General features: G+C 43.6%; 2 protein-coding genes across 4 annotated transcripts in view; one reads left to right on the forward strand and one right to left on the reverse strand.

Annotated features, from left to right (window-relative positions):
• The first annotated feature begins 1,099 nt into the window (after positions 1–1,099).
• On the forward strand, positions 1,100–9,731 carry rcn3 (reticulocalbin 3, EF-hand calcium binding domain). 3 transcript variants are annotated; one of them, XM_056400658.1, is made up of 9 exons: positions 1,205–1,266; positions 1,955–2,028; positions 2,217–2,440; positions 3,343–3,536; positions 3,844–4,016; positions 4,383–4,443; positions 4,536–4,627; positions 5,511–5,618; positions 9,486–9,731. In XM_056400658.1, exons 3-9 carry the CDS (start codon positions 2,223–2,225, stop codon positions 9,591–9,593), a joined length of 954 nt encoding a protein of 317 aa, XP_056256633.1. In that variant the 5' UTR covers positions 1,205–1,266; positions 1,955–2,028; positions 2,217–2,222; the 3' UTR covers positions 9,594–9,731. The 3 variants fall into 3 exon arrangements, with proteins under 3 accessions (XP_056256634.1, XP_056256633.1, XP_056256632.1); XM_056400657.1 differs by lacking the exon at positions 9,486–9,731 and adding an exon at positions 6,306–7,045; XM_056400659.1 differs by lacking the exons at positions 1,955–2,028; positions 9,486–9,731 and adding an exon at positions 6,306–7,045 and having other exon boundaries at positions 1,100–1,266.
• Positions 9,732–10,619: 888 nt separating this feature from the next.
• The window catches only part of nosip (nitric oxide synthase interacting protein), a 70,884-nt gene continuing 62,186 nt past the window's right edge, over positions 10,620–19,317 (reverse strand). Inside the window, exons 2-11 of the mRNA XM_056400656.1 lie at positions 16,169–16,219; positions 15,908–15,998; positions 15,046–15,151; positions 14,860–14,941; positions 13,677–13,812; positions 13,290–13,504; positions 12,133–12,249; positions 11,953–12,023; positions 11,757–11,865; positions 10,620–10,869 (exon numbers count right to left, since the gene is read on the reverse strand). Coding sequence (XP_056256631.1) covers positions 10,798–10,869; positions 11,757–11,865; positions 11,953–12,023; positions 12,133–12,249; positions 13,290–13,504; positions 13,677–13,812; positions 14,860–14,941; positions 15,046–15,151; positions 15,908–15,977 — 978 coding nt within the window. The 5' untranslated portion in view covers positions 15,978–15,998; positions 16,169–16,219 and the 3' untranslated portion in view covers positions 10,620–10,797. The remainder of the gene's footprint in view (positions 10,870–11,756; positions 11,866–11,952; positions 12,024–12,132; positions 12,250–13,289; positions 13,505–13,676; positions 13,813–14,859; positions 14,942–15,045; positions 15,152–15,907; positions 15,999–16,168; positions 16,220–19,317) is intronic.

Here is a 19,317-nt window from a genome sequence, read left to right on the forward strand (position 1 = left end):
ATAAGCCCACCCCAAAAACACTTAGATTCAAAAGTGCTATATATGTGAAAGGTAACATGATGCAACATAAAACACTATATTATACTAAGGTCATCATTAAAATACAAAAAGATACATAAATACATATGTTAGAGTTAACAGCAAGTTGCCTGCTTTTTACTTTGGGTGTTAAAAACAGGTTAAATTCTTCCAACAGACTTCCCTCCACACTAGTGAGTTTGTAGTGATGTGCTCTTTAAGAGAACAGGATGTTTCACCTGTATTTTGCCACATGGGCAATGTATCATGTAAACAACATTTTTCATTTAACTGGTAATAAAGTCCTTGATGTTAATATCTTTTCCATTGATAGGTTGGTTAAAAGATTCGATTTTTAGTATATTGGCAATTTATGCAGGTTCCAGACTTAAAGTTGCCTTAGAGAGTTTTAGTTGTGAGGTTACTTCACTTTGCTGACATGCATCTTTAAAGGGATGGGTGATTTTGAAGGATATTAATGTCAGTGTTTTAAAATCATGTCCTTAGCTTTAGGTATGAATGCTATGCAGTAAGTGAGATATTTGACTGTTTTATATTTTTTTTTATGTCTCTTACTTTCCTTACTTAAATGTTACGTGTGATGTGTTGCATGGTATTGGATCAGAAATCAGTGCCATCACACATCACCTCCGGAAATACGTCACACAAGTGGCTCCTCCTCCCCCATCCTGAGCCTCACCCATCGGGAAAGAGCTGAGGCAGAGAGGGAGGGGAGGAGCCATGGCGCCTAACGGAAGCTAGGACGAGAAAAATATTTCAAAATAAAAGCTGTACGTTCTCTATATCACGCAGGGGGACGTGCCCGCTTCGTCTGCCGAGATACAGCGAAGCGTTTTCAGCTGTGTTCGGCTCGGATCCCTGCAGGTCCACATGACACGCAGACCCAGACCTGGTCCAAAGCACGAGCTCCAACAGAACCGGACAGGAAAAGGAGCGCACATTGACAGAACGGCAGAACGGAAGTGTAACGTGACCGCTGTTGTCGTGGGACGCGTTTGCGTGACAACGTGGCGGTTAACAGCCAATGAGAATGTGTCATAAATTACTGTACTTTCACATCCCGCTTCTTATTGGCCAGAGTCCCCGTCAGGGCACTGGAGATTGGCTATCTCAAGAACAGGGCCCGCCCCCCTGAGGCGGGTATTTAAAGGTGCAGAGTGCCAACGCGGACTGACCTGCTGCTCACTCACTACGAAGATAGGTGTCGCGAGAGGCCGCCGGACGCTGGTGAGTTCACGTTTTCTTATCTGTGTGAAGGTTTAGGAGGTAAACTGGTCTCCAGAGTGTGAGGCTCAGCTGATGAACCCCAGCAGCCTGGAGGCGGACCGGTGTAGACTGATTTAGACTGAAGTAGATTGATGTGGACTGATGTGGACTGCAGGACTGAGGGTGGACCACAGGCAGAGCCTGAATCTGTCATCACTGTGGTGCTGTTAATATGATGTTCTGCATTATTATAGTGTCGATGAGAGCATGTGTGTGGATGTTACACTGTCCCTCAGGGTCAAGGTTCACTTGTCCACAGAGACCCTGTCAGTGGTCTGAGGTCTTCACCCTGACAGTCCAGGTGGATCCTCAGGGATCTGGGTCTGGATCCTGAGCTTCTACATCCACAGTTGGAGCAGGATGTTGGTGTGGATATGATGATGACATGCTCACAGTTAAAACACACAGGGTCTGGTGCTGAATCAGCAGCTTGGAGTGGAATAATTACACCCAGATGTGATTATTGCTTATGGATGCCATATTTGATAACAGGACCTGCTGCATGTGAATACGTTGAAGCTGTAGAAAGTGTCTGACTGTTTTCTGTGTCAGAGACAAGATCAGAATTGTGCACAACACATCATCTCCTCAGTAGAATCAGTAGACAAAAAGTAGACCCCTCCCCTCACCACCCTGCTCTGAACTGCAGGCTCAGGAAGAAGCTGGTCTGAAGAAGACGTGGTGAACCCAGCTGAGTCTGAGAGACCTGTAGCCTGTGAGGAGGTGAGACCCAGTGTGACTCTCTGACCTTTAGGAGGCGCTGTAGCTTTTAAATGAAAAACACAGCTGCACACCTCCCGCTCCACAGTCCGTCCGTTCAAGTCTTAATGTTTGATGCTTCAGGTATTTTAAAGTTCTGGTCTGATGTGGTCTGAGCAGTCTGTATCTTCTCTCTGCACTTGTCCTTCCAGTTGATCATGATGCTGCTTCGGTCTCTAGCATCCCTCTGCATCCTGGCTGCTGTTGCCTTTGCAGTCCCTGCTCAAGAGAAGCGCATCCACCACCACGCTGATCTGAGCGACCACGCCCACGACGATGCTCACGGCTTCCAGTACGACCACGAGGCCTTCCTGGGCAAGGAGGAGGCCAAGACCTTCGACCAGCTGACCCCTGAGGAGAGCAAGGACAGACTAGCGTAGGTTTCTCTGACTGCTGCCTCAAACTGTGTTTACGTATTTCTCCTGCAGACATATATGTTGTCAGGGTGTGTAGGTCAGGGTTTGGGATCTGTTTCCTGAAACACAGACGGAGCAGATTATTTCACTGTTATGGGTCAATGTTTTCACAGTCAGAAAAACTTTGATCCTGCACAGAAACTGTTTTGTTCCAGCTGACTCAGCTAGGAAAGAGGAGCAGATAAGTCAAAAGTATAAACTACTACAACATAGTAATAATAATAAATACGCAGTGAGTGAATAGAAAGATGTGCAAAAAGTAATGTGTGAGGTGAATCACAGCACAGATAAAAAAAAAAGTAAAATGTGCAAAGTACATTAACAGTAATGTAGTGGCTATTTGTCTTGAAACAAATTTAAATCCAACATAAATCAAAAAGCCACTTTTGCACCATGGGAATGTGGTTCACGCAGGCAAAAGAATCCATTGTGAAAACTAATCCTTTGCATTCTTCTTGAGATTTATTCATTCAAACAAGCAGCAAACAGAAGAAGAACGGGCTCATGTTTCCTGCTGCCTCTCAATAGGCCCACCCAGGTGCATGCTGGTCCTAAACCTGTCTGACTCCCTAAATAAGTATCCATAGTGTTACCCAAATAAACTAAATACTAGTGAACCAAAACTATGCTAAACAATCAAATACTATAAAGAAACTAATGACAAACAAAAGAGAATATTATCAAAAAATAAAACAAATTAATTAAAGTAGTAATTTAACTGTATTGTGCAAGTAAACCGATGAAGTGTGGCTTCTCCTCCTCCTCCAGACTGGAGCTCTGGAGAAATCAATTGGGTCTTGTTTGTTTTTTTTTTACCTTCTAAACCTCACCCAGAACCCTGACCTCCGACCTCTCCCAACAGGAAGATCGTGGACCGCATTGACACAAACAAGGACGGCTACGTGAGCCACACAGAGCTGCACTACTGGATCAAACACCGGCAGAGGAGGTACATCGAGGAGAACGTCAACAAGCACTGGAACGACTACGACAAGAACCAGGATGGCAAGATCGCCTGGGAGGAGTACAAGAACACCACCTACGGCTTCTACCTGGGTAATTCTGACTGATGGTTCTCCATCCTGACACGTCTTTGTCTTTCCTCCATTCTTTACCATGTGTTTACTTCTTCTTTACATCATCTTATCATTTCCTCTATATCTATGTGAGCTGGAAGCTGATTATAGTGTTGCCATGACAACCGTGACAGTGACATAGGACCACAACATCTTTTCTCACCTGTGCTCAGGTTATAGAACACACACATGAACCAGCTCTACCTGCTGTAGAATAACACAGTGTCCTCTTTAATACAGGCAAACAGTTCATCCATCTGAAAACTGAAGCTTGTGTTGTGTTTCAGATGAGGAGTTTGATGACATCGAAGACAAGGCCACCTACAAGGCCATGTTGACCCGGGACGAGCGCCGCTTCAAGAACGCTGACCGAGACCGCGATGGCATCGCCACCCGAGAGGAGTTCACTGCCTTCCTGCACCCCGAGGAGTTTGACTACATGAGGGATGTGGTTGTGCAGGTGGGACCTAGTCTCTGATGATGTATTGTTAGACATGCTGGTGAAAAACATGACTAGACAACTTTTTTTACCTGGGGCTCAAAACACAAATCCTGATCAAAAATGAATTGTAATTTGTTAATTGACCTAAGGTTTCTATGATTTGAGTTATTTTTTGCGAGTGGACCAAGCCCGATGACCTCAGATTTCATATGATGTACATCATATACATTATGTCATATTGTAAACCATGTTCTCCAGTGGAAGCTGCAGCCTCTCTGCAGACTGCTGTGCTGTTGGTATGGAGCCTTTTTGTTGGCTCTTTAAACATCTGCCTTACAGCTGTGATACTGTTGATATAAACAGAACTGAATAACTCTCTTTCAGGAAACTGTGGAGGACATTGATAAGAACGGAGATGGAAAGATCAACATGGATGAATACATTGGTAAGTAACTCTGTTTCCCTCCGGCCAGCTCCTCCTCCACTGCTAAACTGGAGGTGACCTGTCCTGAATCTGTGTCTGCTGCTGCTCCACAGGTGACATGTACTCACCTGAGAGCGGGGAGCGTGAGCCTGACTGGGTCCAGACGGAGAGGAAACACTTCTCAGACTTCAGAGACGCCAACAAGGTAAAAGCTGCTCGTCAGTCAGCGGCATGAGGTCATCTCAGGTCAGAGTGACACTGTAGCTCACAGCTGTCAGGTGACTGGTGGTTATTTACCTGGGCGGGGTCAAGGCCGGACTCAACAAACACAATCAACTGAGGACTGACTACAACTGATTATAGTGGGTAGAGAGGATTTAATGTCAGGAGGCTGTGGGACTGAGCCGACAGAGATTTACAGAGAGTCTGAGCTCATTGTTTATCTGTTTACTGTTCCACATCCAGCTGTTTTCATAGAAACATCTGTAAACAGCCTCAAACAGCGGACATACTCGGTGAGAGAGCAGCTGGTGAACACAGTGGAACATTTAGCAGCTAAAGAGCCAGAGATTTCCCTCAGGAGCTGGTGGAGGCACAGAGAGTTCTGCTGCCCTCAAGTGGCCGAAATCAGTTACTGCAGGTTTAAAACTCCTGTCATCTAGTACTGGGCCCAGTTGCACAAAACACCTTAAGATTTTCCCTTAAAGTGTGAGTTACGGTTTCCTTAAAATAAAAGCAGTTGCACAAAACACCCTTAAGTTTCATCCTTAAGGTTTCCTTAAAATGTTCACTGAAGTTTTCTCCTTAACTTAGTCTTATATTTAAGGAATCACTTAGAGTCAGTTAAACCCTCGCACAAAAGACCTTAGTGGACAGAGTAAGGAAAAAAAACTAAAGGTACCTCTGACTCTATCTTAACTGCAACATCACCGAGGTGTCAGCAGCCGGTGTCAGAGAGGTGGAACATGTGTGTGGAGCCTCTCCTGCTCCCTGCTGAGCGTCAGTTACAGTGTGTGTGTGTGTGTGTGTGTGTGTGTGTGTGTGTGTGTGTGTGTGTGTGTGTGTGTGTGTGTGTGTCTCTCGTGCAGGACGGGTACCTGGATGGTGATGAGGTGGCCCACTGGATTCTGCCAGGAGAGGTCGACCATGCTGACAACGAAGCCAAACATTTGATTCACGAGACGGACACTGACAAGGTAGACCTGATGCTGCTCGGCCCCTCTGATACACACAGGGTCACACCATAGACACTGAACCACACACCTCACACTGATCCTGTATCAATACCTGTTACCTGACGTTTTAGCTTCCGCAGCAGAGAAGTGAAAGCGCAGGTAGTTAACTTTACATCTTCAGTGGGTGGTGATGCAGCTGTGAGCAGGGAGCGTTCAGAGACGCTCCAACATGTGAAACAGCTGAAAATCTGTTTCATTTATATAATATTATAATACACTGACAGAGTTTTTGAGATTTTATTCTGAAAGGGGTTAATCAGAGACCAGCTTCCTGGAGTGCAGCCAGACCAGAGGAGCTTTTTTTTTTTTAGGAATATTACATCAACCAATCAAACAGGTGAAAGGGCATGAAGGAATGAATGTAGAATGAAGAATAAGACCAGGACCTGGACCTGAACCACACTGTACACACAGTAAACTGCACTGTACCCTACACACACTGCTCCATGGCAACATGATCAACAACATGACGACTGGTTAACATGGTGGAAATAATTGGGGTAATTGTGGGTTAATTATTAACAAGCTTCTCTCTTTGTCTGTCTCTCACTCCTGTTCTTCATCACCTCTTGTTCTTCTCCTCCTCCTCCTCCTCTCCTCCTCCTCCTCCTCCTCCTCCTCTCAATCACAAATCAATGAACCGAACAGGACGAGAAAATAACCAAGAAGGAGATTCTGGCCAACTGGAACATGTTTGTGGGCAGCCAGGCCACTAACTACGGAGAGGATTTAACGAAGAGACACGATGAGCTTTGACGAGCCTTGATGGTCCAATGTGTGGGTTTATATTTCAGTACCACAGGGGGGTTATGGGATAGGAGGGAGGGAGGGAGGGAGGGAGGGAGGGGGGTGAGGTTCTGACTGTGGGTGACACCAGAATCAAGGGTGGATTGATTCACCCTTGTTCACACACACACACACACACACACACACACAACTTCACAGCTACACACACTCACACACACACACACTTCAGCATGCAGTCACATACTGTGTATGTGAATAAATCATACTGTTGGTGACTGACACACACACACACACACACACACACACACACACACACACACACACACACACACACACACTGTTGTATCTACATGTCTGTTACATGTCTAACTGAGGTGCCTGTCACACAAACTGTGTCTCCAGACGTCACTCTGAGGATGATGTCACAGGCTTGAAATGAGGAGCCAGCTGTTTTTATATTAAAGCCAGCAGTCAGTGGAGACAACATGTTTTACCTGAGACATGGTCACATGGTCAGACAGCAGGTGTTTGCTGTCTGACCATACAGTTAGAAGAGGAGGAGATTTGGAGACTAAAGGGCTGTTACTGACTTTATTTGGTGTGACTCTTAAATAAAGTTTTGTTTTTTTTCTACAAATGTAGTTTTCATTCTGCTTTGCTTTTCAACTCTTCAAACCTCAGTCACATACAGTCAAGTGACTGTATCATAGAGTCACATTTGACATATATTTACCACATAATGATATATATATATGGATATTGTAAAACAATTCATATTAATATTGTGATATTGATTTCAGTGTAGGGTTCAGATGGGGCTGGGGAGATGTAAAATGACTGAGCTACTGATTCCTGAACTCAGATTTTCCGTTCAGCCTCAGGATCCACCACCTCCTACATCATGTGTCAGTGTGAGACATGATGATGTTTACAGAGATCTGTCTTGCAAAGATCCTCTCTCAGATCACTTCTTTATATCAACTATAAAGTAAAATAAAGAACAAAATCACTTCTGGTAGGACAGTAAGTTTTTCTCACGGGGAAGTCAGTACCCAGGTTCACCTGCAGCACATGTGACAGGCCCTCACCCAGGCTGGATTAAAGCAGGCACCTGCCCACCAACACCATTCAGAGAAAATAAAACAATGAAACCAAATTTGAATAAATACAAATATTTACATAAGTCATATAAAGATTGCATTGAGAGAAAGTTAGGAACCCGTTTTAAACGATTAATAAGGTGATTCATTGGTGAGCTGCTGTAAACTGATGTTTTCAGCCCTGAGCTGACAGTTTCAGCAGATCTCAGGTGTTCAGGAAGCTCGTTCCACAGGTGAGGAGCAGAGAAACTAAAAGCTGCTTCACCTGGCTTGGTTCTGATTCTAGGAACACAGAGGACACCTGTCCCCACCTGAGAATCTGGATGCTTCCTATGATACAAGTAGATCAGAGATGAGTTTGGGCCTGAGACCATTTAGTGCTTTACAGACCAGTAGTGGGATTTTAAAATCTGCCCTCTGACACACAGGAAGCCAGAGCAGTGATTTAAAGAGCACACACCTCAAAGCCCCAAAGCCCCAGGTTCAATCTGTCAGCTGCTTTTTGATAACTGGATCACTTTCAGATTTCACAGTGTATTTGCATCAATACAGCACAACATCAGCTGAGTGCTGTGCCATTAGTAACACACAATACGTATGCTTATATATATATATATGTTTGTATGTCTGTATGTATATGTTTACACATGTATACTTAAGCTGATTAAATGAGAAGAATAAAGAAGAGAGAGAGAATAGTATAATATTGAAAAAGAGAGGTTAAGCTATTAAACTAGAGTTGTTTTTATTCCTTTCTCATCCCTCTCCTCCCCCTCTCCCTTTATTTATTTGCTGTTTATTATTAATATTATTTTTGTATATTAGTTTTCTGGATCATCTTCCATCTTATGTCAAATAGTTTTGCTAGATTCTTAATCAAATGATTTATTATGTGTCCTTCCATTTGTTTAATTGTGCTGCCTCTGTTTTCAGAGAAACTTGTTTGTTGATGTTTGAACTTGTGTAAACGTGTTTCATCAGTTTACTGTAAAGTGACCTACAGAAAAATGTTGGGCTGAGTTGTCAGAAGTACTGTTGTACAAAACACACTCACTGAGCACTATATTAGGAACACCTGTACACCTGCTTACTCAGCCAATCATGTTGCAGCAGTAGATCCAGGTGAGGAGCTTCAGGTGATGTTCACATCAGGTCTGATCTCCTGGATTTTCACTCACAACAGTCTCTAGAGTTTTTTCCTCAGAACGGAGCAACAACAAAAGCATCCAGTGAGCAGCAGCTCTGTGTTGATGAGAGAGGTCAGAGGTCAGAGGAGAATGGACTGGCTGGAGCTGACAGAAAGGCTACGGTCACTCAGATAACCACTCTTTACAACTGTGCTGAGCAGAGAAGCTTCAGAGTGAACTACATGTCCAACCTACAACAGCAGAAGACCACGTCAGGTTCCACTTCCTGTCACCAGGACCAGAAACCTGAAGCTGCAGTGGACACAGACTCACCAACACTGGACAGGTGAAGACCTGGTCTGATGGAGCTGGATTTGTGCTGAGGCAGCAGAAAGTAGAGTCAGAGTCTGGATCCATGGAGCCAGCCTGCTTTGTGTCAACAGTCCAGGCTGCTGGTGGTGGTGTGATGGTGTGGGGAATGTTTTCTTCTTAATACCAGTCAATCAAGGTCTGAACGTCGCAGCCTATCTGAGTGTTACTGCTCGTTGTCTGATGTGAGTCTCAGATGTTTTGGATGTTGGTATCTGATGATTCGTTAAATTATCTTATTCATCTGATTTGTTTTGGAGATCACTCACGTTCTGTTTATATCAGGTTGAGAATAATACACCCCTCTCTATGATCTATCAGAAACATCATTCATACTCCTCATCTGTAGTTATCTGCTGCTCCGACATAATCACTAACCTTTGGCCTCTCATCTTTTTTTTAATGACATGTGGAATAAAACTGTATTTATTTCCACATTTCTACCCTCCCCCGTCCCGTCCCATCCTCTGTCCTGTGCTCGTCAGGACGGTCGTCTCACTCTGTCTGAGATGCTGGACAAGATGGACTTCATCAAGATCAGCACCATCACTGACTACGGAAGCATGAGGGTGGACGGCCATGATGAGCTGTGAACAGTCTCCTGCTGCACCAGAGGAGTCTTTGGCGCTGCACAGCTGCTGAAGGGACTTCAAGCTACAGACGCACCGACTAGTTTGTCTGACACTGGACTTAATCTGAAGAAACACACAATAAAAACCAACCAGACCTGAGTCTGTGTGTTTAATAGAAACTACCTGAAACCTGCTGTATACACACAACACACACACACTGCAGCTGATATGTAGTATATGAAACCAGTGTCTGTCTCTGACCATCACATAAAACAGTTAAACTGACATCAGGTAAATCAGATCAGGTCAGATTGTCATCATGAGGATTTAACATCTGGACAGCTGTTCCTCTCCATGAACTTTAATGTTATTTAACATCTCATACAGTTTGTAGAAGCGACGACTCTATGAGTCCCAGTTTTGTGGAACACAGAGGCGTTTTTTTAATTTTAATTTTAGAAAAGTCGACAAAACAATGATGAATGATCTGTGTTTCCACTGAGTGATGTGAAGTGAATGAAGCTGTTTTCTCCTCTCATGTCATTCTGATTAAACGTGACAACAGATGTCCAGCACTCTGTCTGATATGACAGAGGACATGGCTTGAATGTGGAAAAAAAGTGTTTCTATTTCAATATGTGAAATACTGCTTTTTCTAATAGTCTGAAAATCCACCTAAATGCGAGCGTATAAATTTGTTTTGCAACACTGGAGTTTCTTTGAAATACACGTTTCAATCACTGGTTTTTAAGTTCCAGATTTCAAATTGCTCATGAAGCAGGTTAATGGAAAAACACACCTACTGTTTGGTTTGTCTGTTCTGGGCTCCTGTAGCAACATGGCAGGTTTGTGGAGGAGGACCTGCTCCACATGTAGATATATTCTAAACTAATGGAAACATATGATGATGAAGATCATCACTCTGGCCCTTTAAGATGAAGATCTGTGACTGACAGCAGCTCAGACTGAGGCTGAATGACTCTGTCTTACATGGACAGAGGCAGTGAAGACAAGATCAGCTGTTTACAAATGTCATTGAGGAGGGAGCTGTATCAACATAACTCATTTATTAACCTCTGGTTAAATTAAAAAAAATAAACAGTCAGGAACGGGAACAGGGAAAATACACAGCAATATCAAAGTGTTGAGGGAGGAGTTACAAAAATATACCAGCTGTTTACAATGAGAAGGTGTGAGACAACACTGCAGTCAGATCCTCCACCGTTCACACCTGCATCACTGGGCGAGCCTCTTTCGCCCTGAGGTCCACCCCGGAGGCAGCGAAGCCGGTTCCCCCCTGTGAGGAGAACAGGTGACAGGTGAGAGGCGTCAGCACCAGGTTCACATCAGCACAGACCTTCTGGAGAAAAGGCTTCAGGCCCCTTCATCTTATGCTAAAATCAGTTCAATTCATTTCGCCTCATTAGTCTACACTCAAATCCCCACAATGACAAAGTGAAAACAGATTTTTTTGCAAATGACAACAAGAAACAGGAAAACATGGCTCATAATCTGAGCAAAGAGAAGGGCGAGAGTTTTTAGAGACCAAAGTGATTTTTCTTTTTATTGTTTCACTCTTCAAGTAAAACGTCCTTGTAACTTTTGAATTCTTCCAAAAGACAAACATGCTCTGCTGGAGTAAACGGAGCTGAGCGGTTGGATGCACATTGAAAAAAGTCTTAATTTTCCCAGAATTCATTGTACCACAGTCCATCTTCAGATGGTCCAGAACAGACGTGTATCTGAAGTCTGACTGTTTGTTATATCTAGGACACAGTCAAAGTCTGTCTTTGGGGAATCGGCCCCTGACCTCAGCAACATGGCTGCCGGTGTGTCTACATGATCTGAGGCAGCGGAGAGAGAGCACCTGTAGAGTCCTGTCAGTCTCACCTGGAGACTGTTAAATCCAAACACAGGATGACGGTTGGAATGAACCTTGATTCTTATAGGAACTAGTTTCAGAGAGCACCTCCTCTCCTAACACCTGCTACACCCTGACATGTCTAACTAGCTCTTATTATGAACTTTCACGGCTCTTCTTCACCAATTACACAGATGTAGAACTTAAAACTTACACCGAGGTCTCCTATTGCACTGAAGATTCAGTGATGTGGCTCTGGATAAAAGCATCAGACAGATAAGTCAATGTAAATAGTCCCCGGTTCCCCAGCTCTCCACACTCACCCTCTGCAGTGGAATGATGTCTCTGTCCGACAGTTTGTCTCCCGACACAGGATCCATCATGTCCTTCTTGATCAGCTTCTCCACACACTCCTGAGTCACCACAGTCCCCCTGAGCAGAGGACAGAGACAGTCACCAAGAGTCCTAACACAGACACTTCACATCAGACCGTAAGAGGTGAGACGTGTTTACACTCACGAGTGTCGCAGCACAGCACAGGGGACACTGTTGGCCAGGATGTCTCTGGTTACTGCGCACACATACCTGTCCTGAAGACAGAGGACAGGGTTATACCACAGTACTGACAGGTGACAGTGTCTCAGTCAGACCCGGGTCCCGGTTCACACTGACCACTACACGGTGCTGATGTTAACAGACCTGGCGGGTGAGCAGAGCCACTCGGTCCAGGCTCGGGTCCAGGGGGGTGAAGCGCACTGTGATGAGTTCATTCATCTTGATGGGTCGTCCTGACATGGGGCACAACACAGCCTTACTCTGACAGACACACAGAGGGAGGAGAGACGGGGAGGTGTTAAAGCAGTGATGTCACACAGTCAGAGGTTACGTCTACACTATTGTTTTAGTTTTAAAACAAATCTCTTCTGCTACATTTTCTCCCTTCTCCTGGCTCAAACATATATACATGAATGGCCACGTATGTATGTGTTTTCAGGTGTTTTAGTCTGGATGGAGATTGTTTTCATTTTAAAATGAAGGCAGTGAACTGGTCTCCAGGTCTGGACCCAGGGTCGACCCGCCCTCTGTCTAAAACAGAGTCAGCATGAATCAGACAGACACACAAAACAAACACACAGAGGACATCATGACATCAACACTTAAAGCAAACAGGTGAACCTGGCAACAACAACCACACCGTCATCAAACCAGGCAGGAAGTAAGACACAGGAACATTTTTTGCAAAATAAAACACCCTGTGCAGACTCCTGATCGTATGGTGCATCACATCACAAGTCATCAGTCACCTACTCAGCACAAAATCAAGGAAAAATTACCTTTATGTCATGGTGAGAATAATATAACACAGTCTTTACTGATATTGGATGGGATTAAACTAACAGACTCTAGCAGACTACTGTTTATCAAACAAGGCTAAGGAAGTTCATTTTAAATTTTGTATAATATATACCCTGCTAGCTTATCTTCATGCCACATTTTCAGACACTGATTCCTCTTGTACCTTTTCTAAACATCTAACTTTTTTTTTTGAAGCTGCTAACTCTCTCCTAACTCCTTCAACCTTTAAAATGTTATTTGTTACTATGATAATCCAAATGATGATGCTGTTAAATATCTACTTAAATAAATTCTTTATCCACAAACTATTTTTGTTGTGGTTTCTCTGAGCACTGATGACATTCTTAGTCCCTTTTCTTACTTTCTTGTTTGTATAAATCAGATGACATCACCACCCTGCTGGCACTGACACGTCAGAGGACTCAGTTACAGTATTATGGATTTGTTTCCCCTTTTTCAACACTGACAGATTATCAAACTGAACAGGAGCAGCCACTCACTGGTTTCTTAAGCAGGGTGGGTTTGGCCTCCGGTGTCAGAGAGGGAATCCAGAAACTGGGCAGACCCTGGCTGGAGGTGGAGGCTGAAGTAGCAGAGGAGGAGGAGGAGGAGGAGGAAAAGGTAGAGGAGGAGGAGGTGGAAGAGGAGGAGGAGGAGGAAGATGGTTCTGCTGAGCTGTTGTCAGTCCTGACCTTCTCTCCTCCTTTGTTCTGACCTGAAGGAGGGAAACAGTTTCTACTGTTTACACACTGAAAATTTACTTTCACAGATCACTGTTAAAAACAAAACCACTAGATGTGTGAGACGCTGCAGAGAGCTCAGTGTGGACCAGGAAACCTGCTCTGCACACGGCTCTATAATGACATGATCTAACAGCACAGACGCACCTGATGTGAACGGGTTGATGGGTTTGGACACGATGCTGTTCTCCCTGGTCTTAAACCTCTCCACCCTCTCTCTCTCCTCTGACTTGGACTCCAGCTGACTGCTGCTCTTCTGTGCCTGTTTCTGCTTCTCATAGGCCTGAAGAGTCCGAGGAGGAGAGACAGACACACATTTCCTTCAGACATTAACATGTTTCAGCAACATGGACGACATCCACACAGGTGGGAGTCAGCTGTGGATAATAACAACAAACACTGACATCCACGTTATTATCAGTTATGAATATATTTTTCTGTGCTTCATCTTAAAATGTTGCAGTGTGGGCAGGGGAAATGGACATCAGCTGTCCAGAGGGTTGTTCAGACCTGTATTAACATCTGTCTCAGCTCTAAGTTCATCAATTCACACCTGGATTTAAAATGAGTCTCCAGTGACCACTTGTGATTGGATCTCACTTCCTGCTTTATATGCAAATAAACAGGTCTGTGTTGTTGTTTTTAGCCAATCGACAGGCCAACAGACGGGTTATTGTTAATGTGCTTGTGTGTGTGAGAGAGAGGGAGAGAGAGAAAGGAAGGGGGGGGAGTATATATGTATATAATTCTATTGCTATCCTTTTTCTGTATTTCATAATCAATTATTCTATAAATTCTATTAATAATTCTATTATATTTTATTACATTAATATTGCCATTCCTCTGAATGTGGTCTGAGTGACTGGATCTCAAATGTGTCCTCAATGCGTCTTTGGTGCGTTCACACCTGAACTTAGAGTTGAGCACTTGTGATCGGATCAGCTGAGAAAGATTTTAATACCAGGTCTGAGCCGGTCCTCTGTGATCGATCAGCTTAAATTTTAATGAGGCTGAAAACACAACACAACTGTTGTCTTTCACTTGATGAACCTGATTTTGTCAAACAGTGTTTTGATGTGTGTTGGTGTCCAGACATCGTTTGGCACTATGGGCTGTCTGTGATCACACATGTTAAACGTAGATGTAGCCAGTGACAGAGCACAGCTGATTAAATACAAATGTTATCAGCAGCTGTCCATCTCTGTCCTCACCAGATGTAGCTGTGATGCAGATGTTGACTGTTTATATAGTTCAGGTGTTTCCCTGTGGACAGATCTCTCTACTAAATCTCCATGGAAACACCTGTGTGAACAGAGGTTGCAGTGTTTACCTTCATCTTTTTGGCGATTTCTGTCTTCTGATGCAGGATGTATTCAAGAATCGCCTGTTTCTCATAGAGGTATCCATCTGGACTGAGGACAGCAGCAGAAACAACACACATTGTGTGTTATATACATGGTCACATGATAAAGTTATACAGTATGTTCCTTTGTGTGTGTAAGAAAGAGGAACATACGTGACCACAGGATTCTGACAGGGCTGCAGGGACAGGCAGCAGCAGTCAAAGTCTTTGATGGCGTCTTTTCCCAATCGAATGCTCTGAGTCCCGTAACCAGATGCCGCTGAGCCGGAAGAGACACACACAACATGGTCACATGGTGCCCCAGTTACACTCACATGGTAAATGGACTGCACTTATTTAGAACGTCTCTAGTCTTAGAGATCACTCAAAGGGCTGTACAATACTTGACACATTCATACATCACACTAATGGAACAGTCATCAACAATTTAGGGTTCAGGTCAAGAAGATCAGGCATCTTTCTTTCCTTCTTTCTTTCTTGTTTGAAGCAACTATGATAGATATTGTAATAATTCTGTATCATGGCCAAATGAAAACTATGCCTCAGTGTGAAGGTGTCACTCAGTGATAAATCGTCAGCTGATTTCACTGCTCTGCCTGATCTGACCAGCTCTGCACACTTGAACTGACTAATGTAAGTTGACAATGAAGAAAACAGTTGCTGTTAGTGCTCAGGTAGTTCAGGTAGTTCAAAAAAGGCATAAAGAGCATGTGTGTAGATTCCTGTCCCTGAAGGATTTGATTGATCACTGACAGATGAAGCAGCATGTCGAACAGAGATGACTGGAATGTGTTTACAGGTATCAACAGTGTGTGGATCATCTTACACACAGGTGACAGGTGAAACATGTGACCACTGACACACAGGTGCGGCAGCTGTTTGACCACAAAACTTCTCTGTTTACTGTCCACAACACCGGCTACATGTCGCTGCTGCTCGGGTGGCTGTGAGACCGTCCCGGCCCTCACCAGGGACTGAGCCGGGGCTCACCTGTCCGGCTCGCCAGGGTTCTCACCTGTGTCTTTCTTCTTCTCGTGGTACGTGTAGACAGCTCCTGCCGTGCAGTTCTTTCCGTGCCGGGTCATCGTCTCGTTAAAGCAGCTGATCTAAAGGACCATAGGGAAACATGGCGGTGTTATTGTTGCTGTGAGCAGTGATGCTAACGTGCTAATATTAGCTGCTGAACGTAAACACACAGGTGTAATGTATTCAGCGGGGACAGACACGAGCTGAGACTGGGTCTGTCAGCAGAGCTGTTTACACGGTGTAACGTTACCTGAAGGAGAAAGGTGTTTAATCCGCCAAAGTTTGCTCTTCGTCTTCGCCTGTTTCCGCTTCCGCCTCCCCTTTCTTCTTCGTGTGGTTTCGTGGCGGGTTGCAGCCATTGGTTCTAAAGTACATACCGCCACCTACTGTAGCGTATGAGGTATGATATTGTCCCTGTTCTTCTGTACACCAATAGGCGAATAAATCAATCTTAAATTATAGTTTTAATTATAACAAAATCTTCATTTGGTTCTATGGTTTAATTATATCTCCTTTACAGAATCCACAGCAGCTTCCTGTCTATCCTGTACCCCACTTCCTGTTGTACACAGGTGTACCCTGTAGGTTCCTTCTCTTCCTGCCATACCTGTCTTTAGTTACCCATACAGAAATGTAATATATGACATATATGTCCCTATATTAAGACTGATGTTGCCATATATGTAACTATAAGGGATATTATTATCACATAAAAACATCCTCTGGATATACAAATATATAAGTTTATAACAGATATGAAATACTCAGTAAAACTTCTATATGTACATGTTAACATGTTAACAATATGTCCTATTATATTAATTTATACATACATACAAACGTATGTGTCAATATATGAAAATTGTTCCAGTTTCTATAATTTTATTTATAGTTTTTACATTTATGTTTGTATTTTAATGTACGTATATTTCATATATGGAAATTTACGGTAATTGTCAGAGAAAGAAAAGCTCTATTTTGTACGGTAAATGAAATACATGGAGGAATTATAGCTCTACTACAGGGAAGGCGGATGAGGTGTCTGGTTGATGTTAAAGAAAATGAATGGGAAAAGGGTATTTGTTACAGTAATTAAAATGTCTTGATTCCGGTTACTCCTGTTCCTGTATAACGTCTGTACATTTATTCTTCCATCATCACTGGAAAATGATCACTTCCGATACATAAACTGTCTTAATACTCCACTCACAAATCCTTCTGGACCTGACCCAGACCTTATCCTTATCCTGTGCTAACATACTGAGATTTGAGTTGATTTATCAGAGGAAGTGTGAAGCTCACTGTCATCAATGCTCTGAATGATCTTATAAACACAGCCAGTGTTGAATGTCAGTGGACTGAGAACTGGACTACAAGGAGAGAACCAGTCTTTGAGAAGACCTTCAAACCCTGCTCTGTTTATTCAGTGTGTTCAGGTGTTTAAAGGATTATTCCACACTCAGTGATACTTTGACTGGTGAGTAAATAATCATACTGATTATTTAAAAACCTCAAACTGTTGATTCTCCATTACATTTCTTTAAGGTATAATTTATGTATCACTGCATCACACACAGTGTGTTCTGTAGGAGACTCCAGCACTGTGCTAGGATCTGGTCCTCATCCTGCACCAGTATTTAAGTTCACTTCACCATTCTTCGCCACATTGTGGTATTGCACTATGTCCTTCTCTGGTTTTTGGATCTCAGAGCTTTGGACTTTTTTGATGTGTGATTTTTCCTGTGGCCCAGGTTCAGTATCCTGCTTCCACCTGGTTTGCCACATCCAGCTCTGTTTTTTGTCTGCCACTCCAGTCCTGATCTCACCTATTCGCTGGAATCCGGTCACCTTTGGCTCCCGGCCTGGCTCCCTTTCCACTACTGCACTGTCCATGGAGGAGTCAATTTCCCCCCTCTCTGCCTGCAGGCAACCCAATCCCTTTCCACTGGAAATTTGCCCTCGGACATTACCCCCTATCCGTCATCCTGCCCAAACCCCTGAGCCTCCTTTCTCCCATCTTCATCCCCAGCTCAGCTTCCCCTTACGATAAAGAACTTATTTCCCCTTCAGTCCCTGGCTTGTGTTCTGCTTTGGGGGTCCTGAATCACAGAACCCTTACACACTGAGAGTGAAATATTTAGACTTTAAAAAGCGTGTTTTTATTGGCTGGAAGGTTTTAATTTTTACTACATCAGTTTAAAATATTCCAGCTGTCTTGTTGCAGTTTGTGTAAATCGAAGTGTTTGCCGTGAATCTGTGAGGGGACATCAATAACTGATCAATACTGTTTGTAGTGAACCCTGTCCTGAACCAACAGTGATGTGTAGCAGCGACTCTGTTTCCCCTTGCATGACTTGATTATTTCTGTGTGTGAACAGCAGCATTTCCTGTCTATGTGACTGTGGATTTCCTGTTAGCAGATCCCTACACCCACTGCAAATAAAGCTCCAACTCACAGATGCAACCACTGAAATGAGCTGACACATGTCTGCTGCTGTAAAAAGCTTCATTCAGTTGTTTCTACACTTTTATAAACTTTTTTTTACTGTAAGTAAAGACCAGGGGCAAGTTGCAAAAAACACCTCAAGTTTTGACACTCAAGGTTTTATTTCTCCTTAGCTGGAGGGGGTCACTTAAGGGCATTGCACAGAATCTCTTAAAAGGTTTCCTTAGGTAAGGGAAAAGGTTGAGGTGACACCTCGAAAGATCACGTGGCATAAAACCGCAGAGCAACCTTAAGCTGCAGAAAGTAGAAGGATCCATCATAAACTGACTGCTGCTCACACTTGTGATGTAAAATCAATTCTTCATCTTTAACAGTGTCTCCTTTAGTCTTTTTATTTACTTTTTGTCACTAAGGTCCTTTGTAAAGTCAAGGGATTCAAGTGAACTATAACACTAAGATAAGGGAAAGAAACCTTAAATACTACAGTGGACATTTTAGGGAAACTTTAACAACAAGATTTGAAGGTGTTTTGTGCAACTATTTGTATTTTGAGGAAACCTTAACTCAGACTTTAAGGAAAATCTTAACTTAAGGTGTTTGTGCAACTGACCCCAGAACAGGTCAAACTTTGTTCTGCAGCGACGGCCTTGTTTGTCAGTGTCCTGGTGGAAATGGAGGCAGAAGCTTTACTTCTGCAGCGGGACGAAGGAGTTTCATCAACAAAATGAATGGGAACAAACAAACGGAGAGAAAATGAACTGTGATAAGAAAAATGAAGGAAGAGCCACAGATAAACTCCCCGCTGACCCCACACTTATCATCTCAGGTCCAGACCATATAGGGTCATATGTAGTCAGGTTGTTGGGTCGCCATGGCGACGCCGTTCATAAAGTCTGGATTTAATGATGTGGTGAGACTGGTGAAGGATGCTGTGGCAGATAATAAGTGGGACT

The sequence above is a fragment of the Seriola aureovittata genome, chromosome 17 (genome assembly GCF_021018895.1).
Source record: "Seriola aureovittata isolate HTS-2021-v1 ecotype China chromosome 17, ASM2101889v1, whole genome shotgun sequence".
Classification (NCBI taxonomy): Eukaryota; Metazoa; Chordata; class Actinopteri; order Carangiformes; family Carangidae; genus Seriola; species Seriola aureovittata.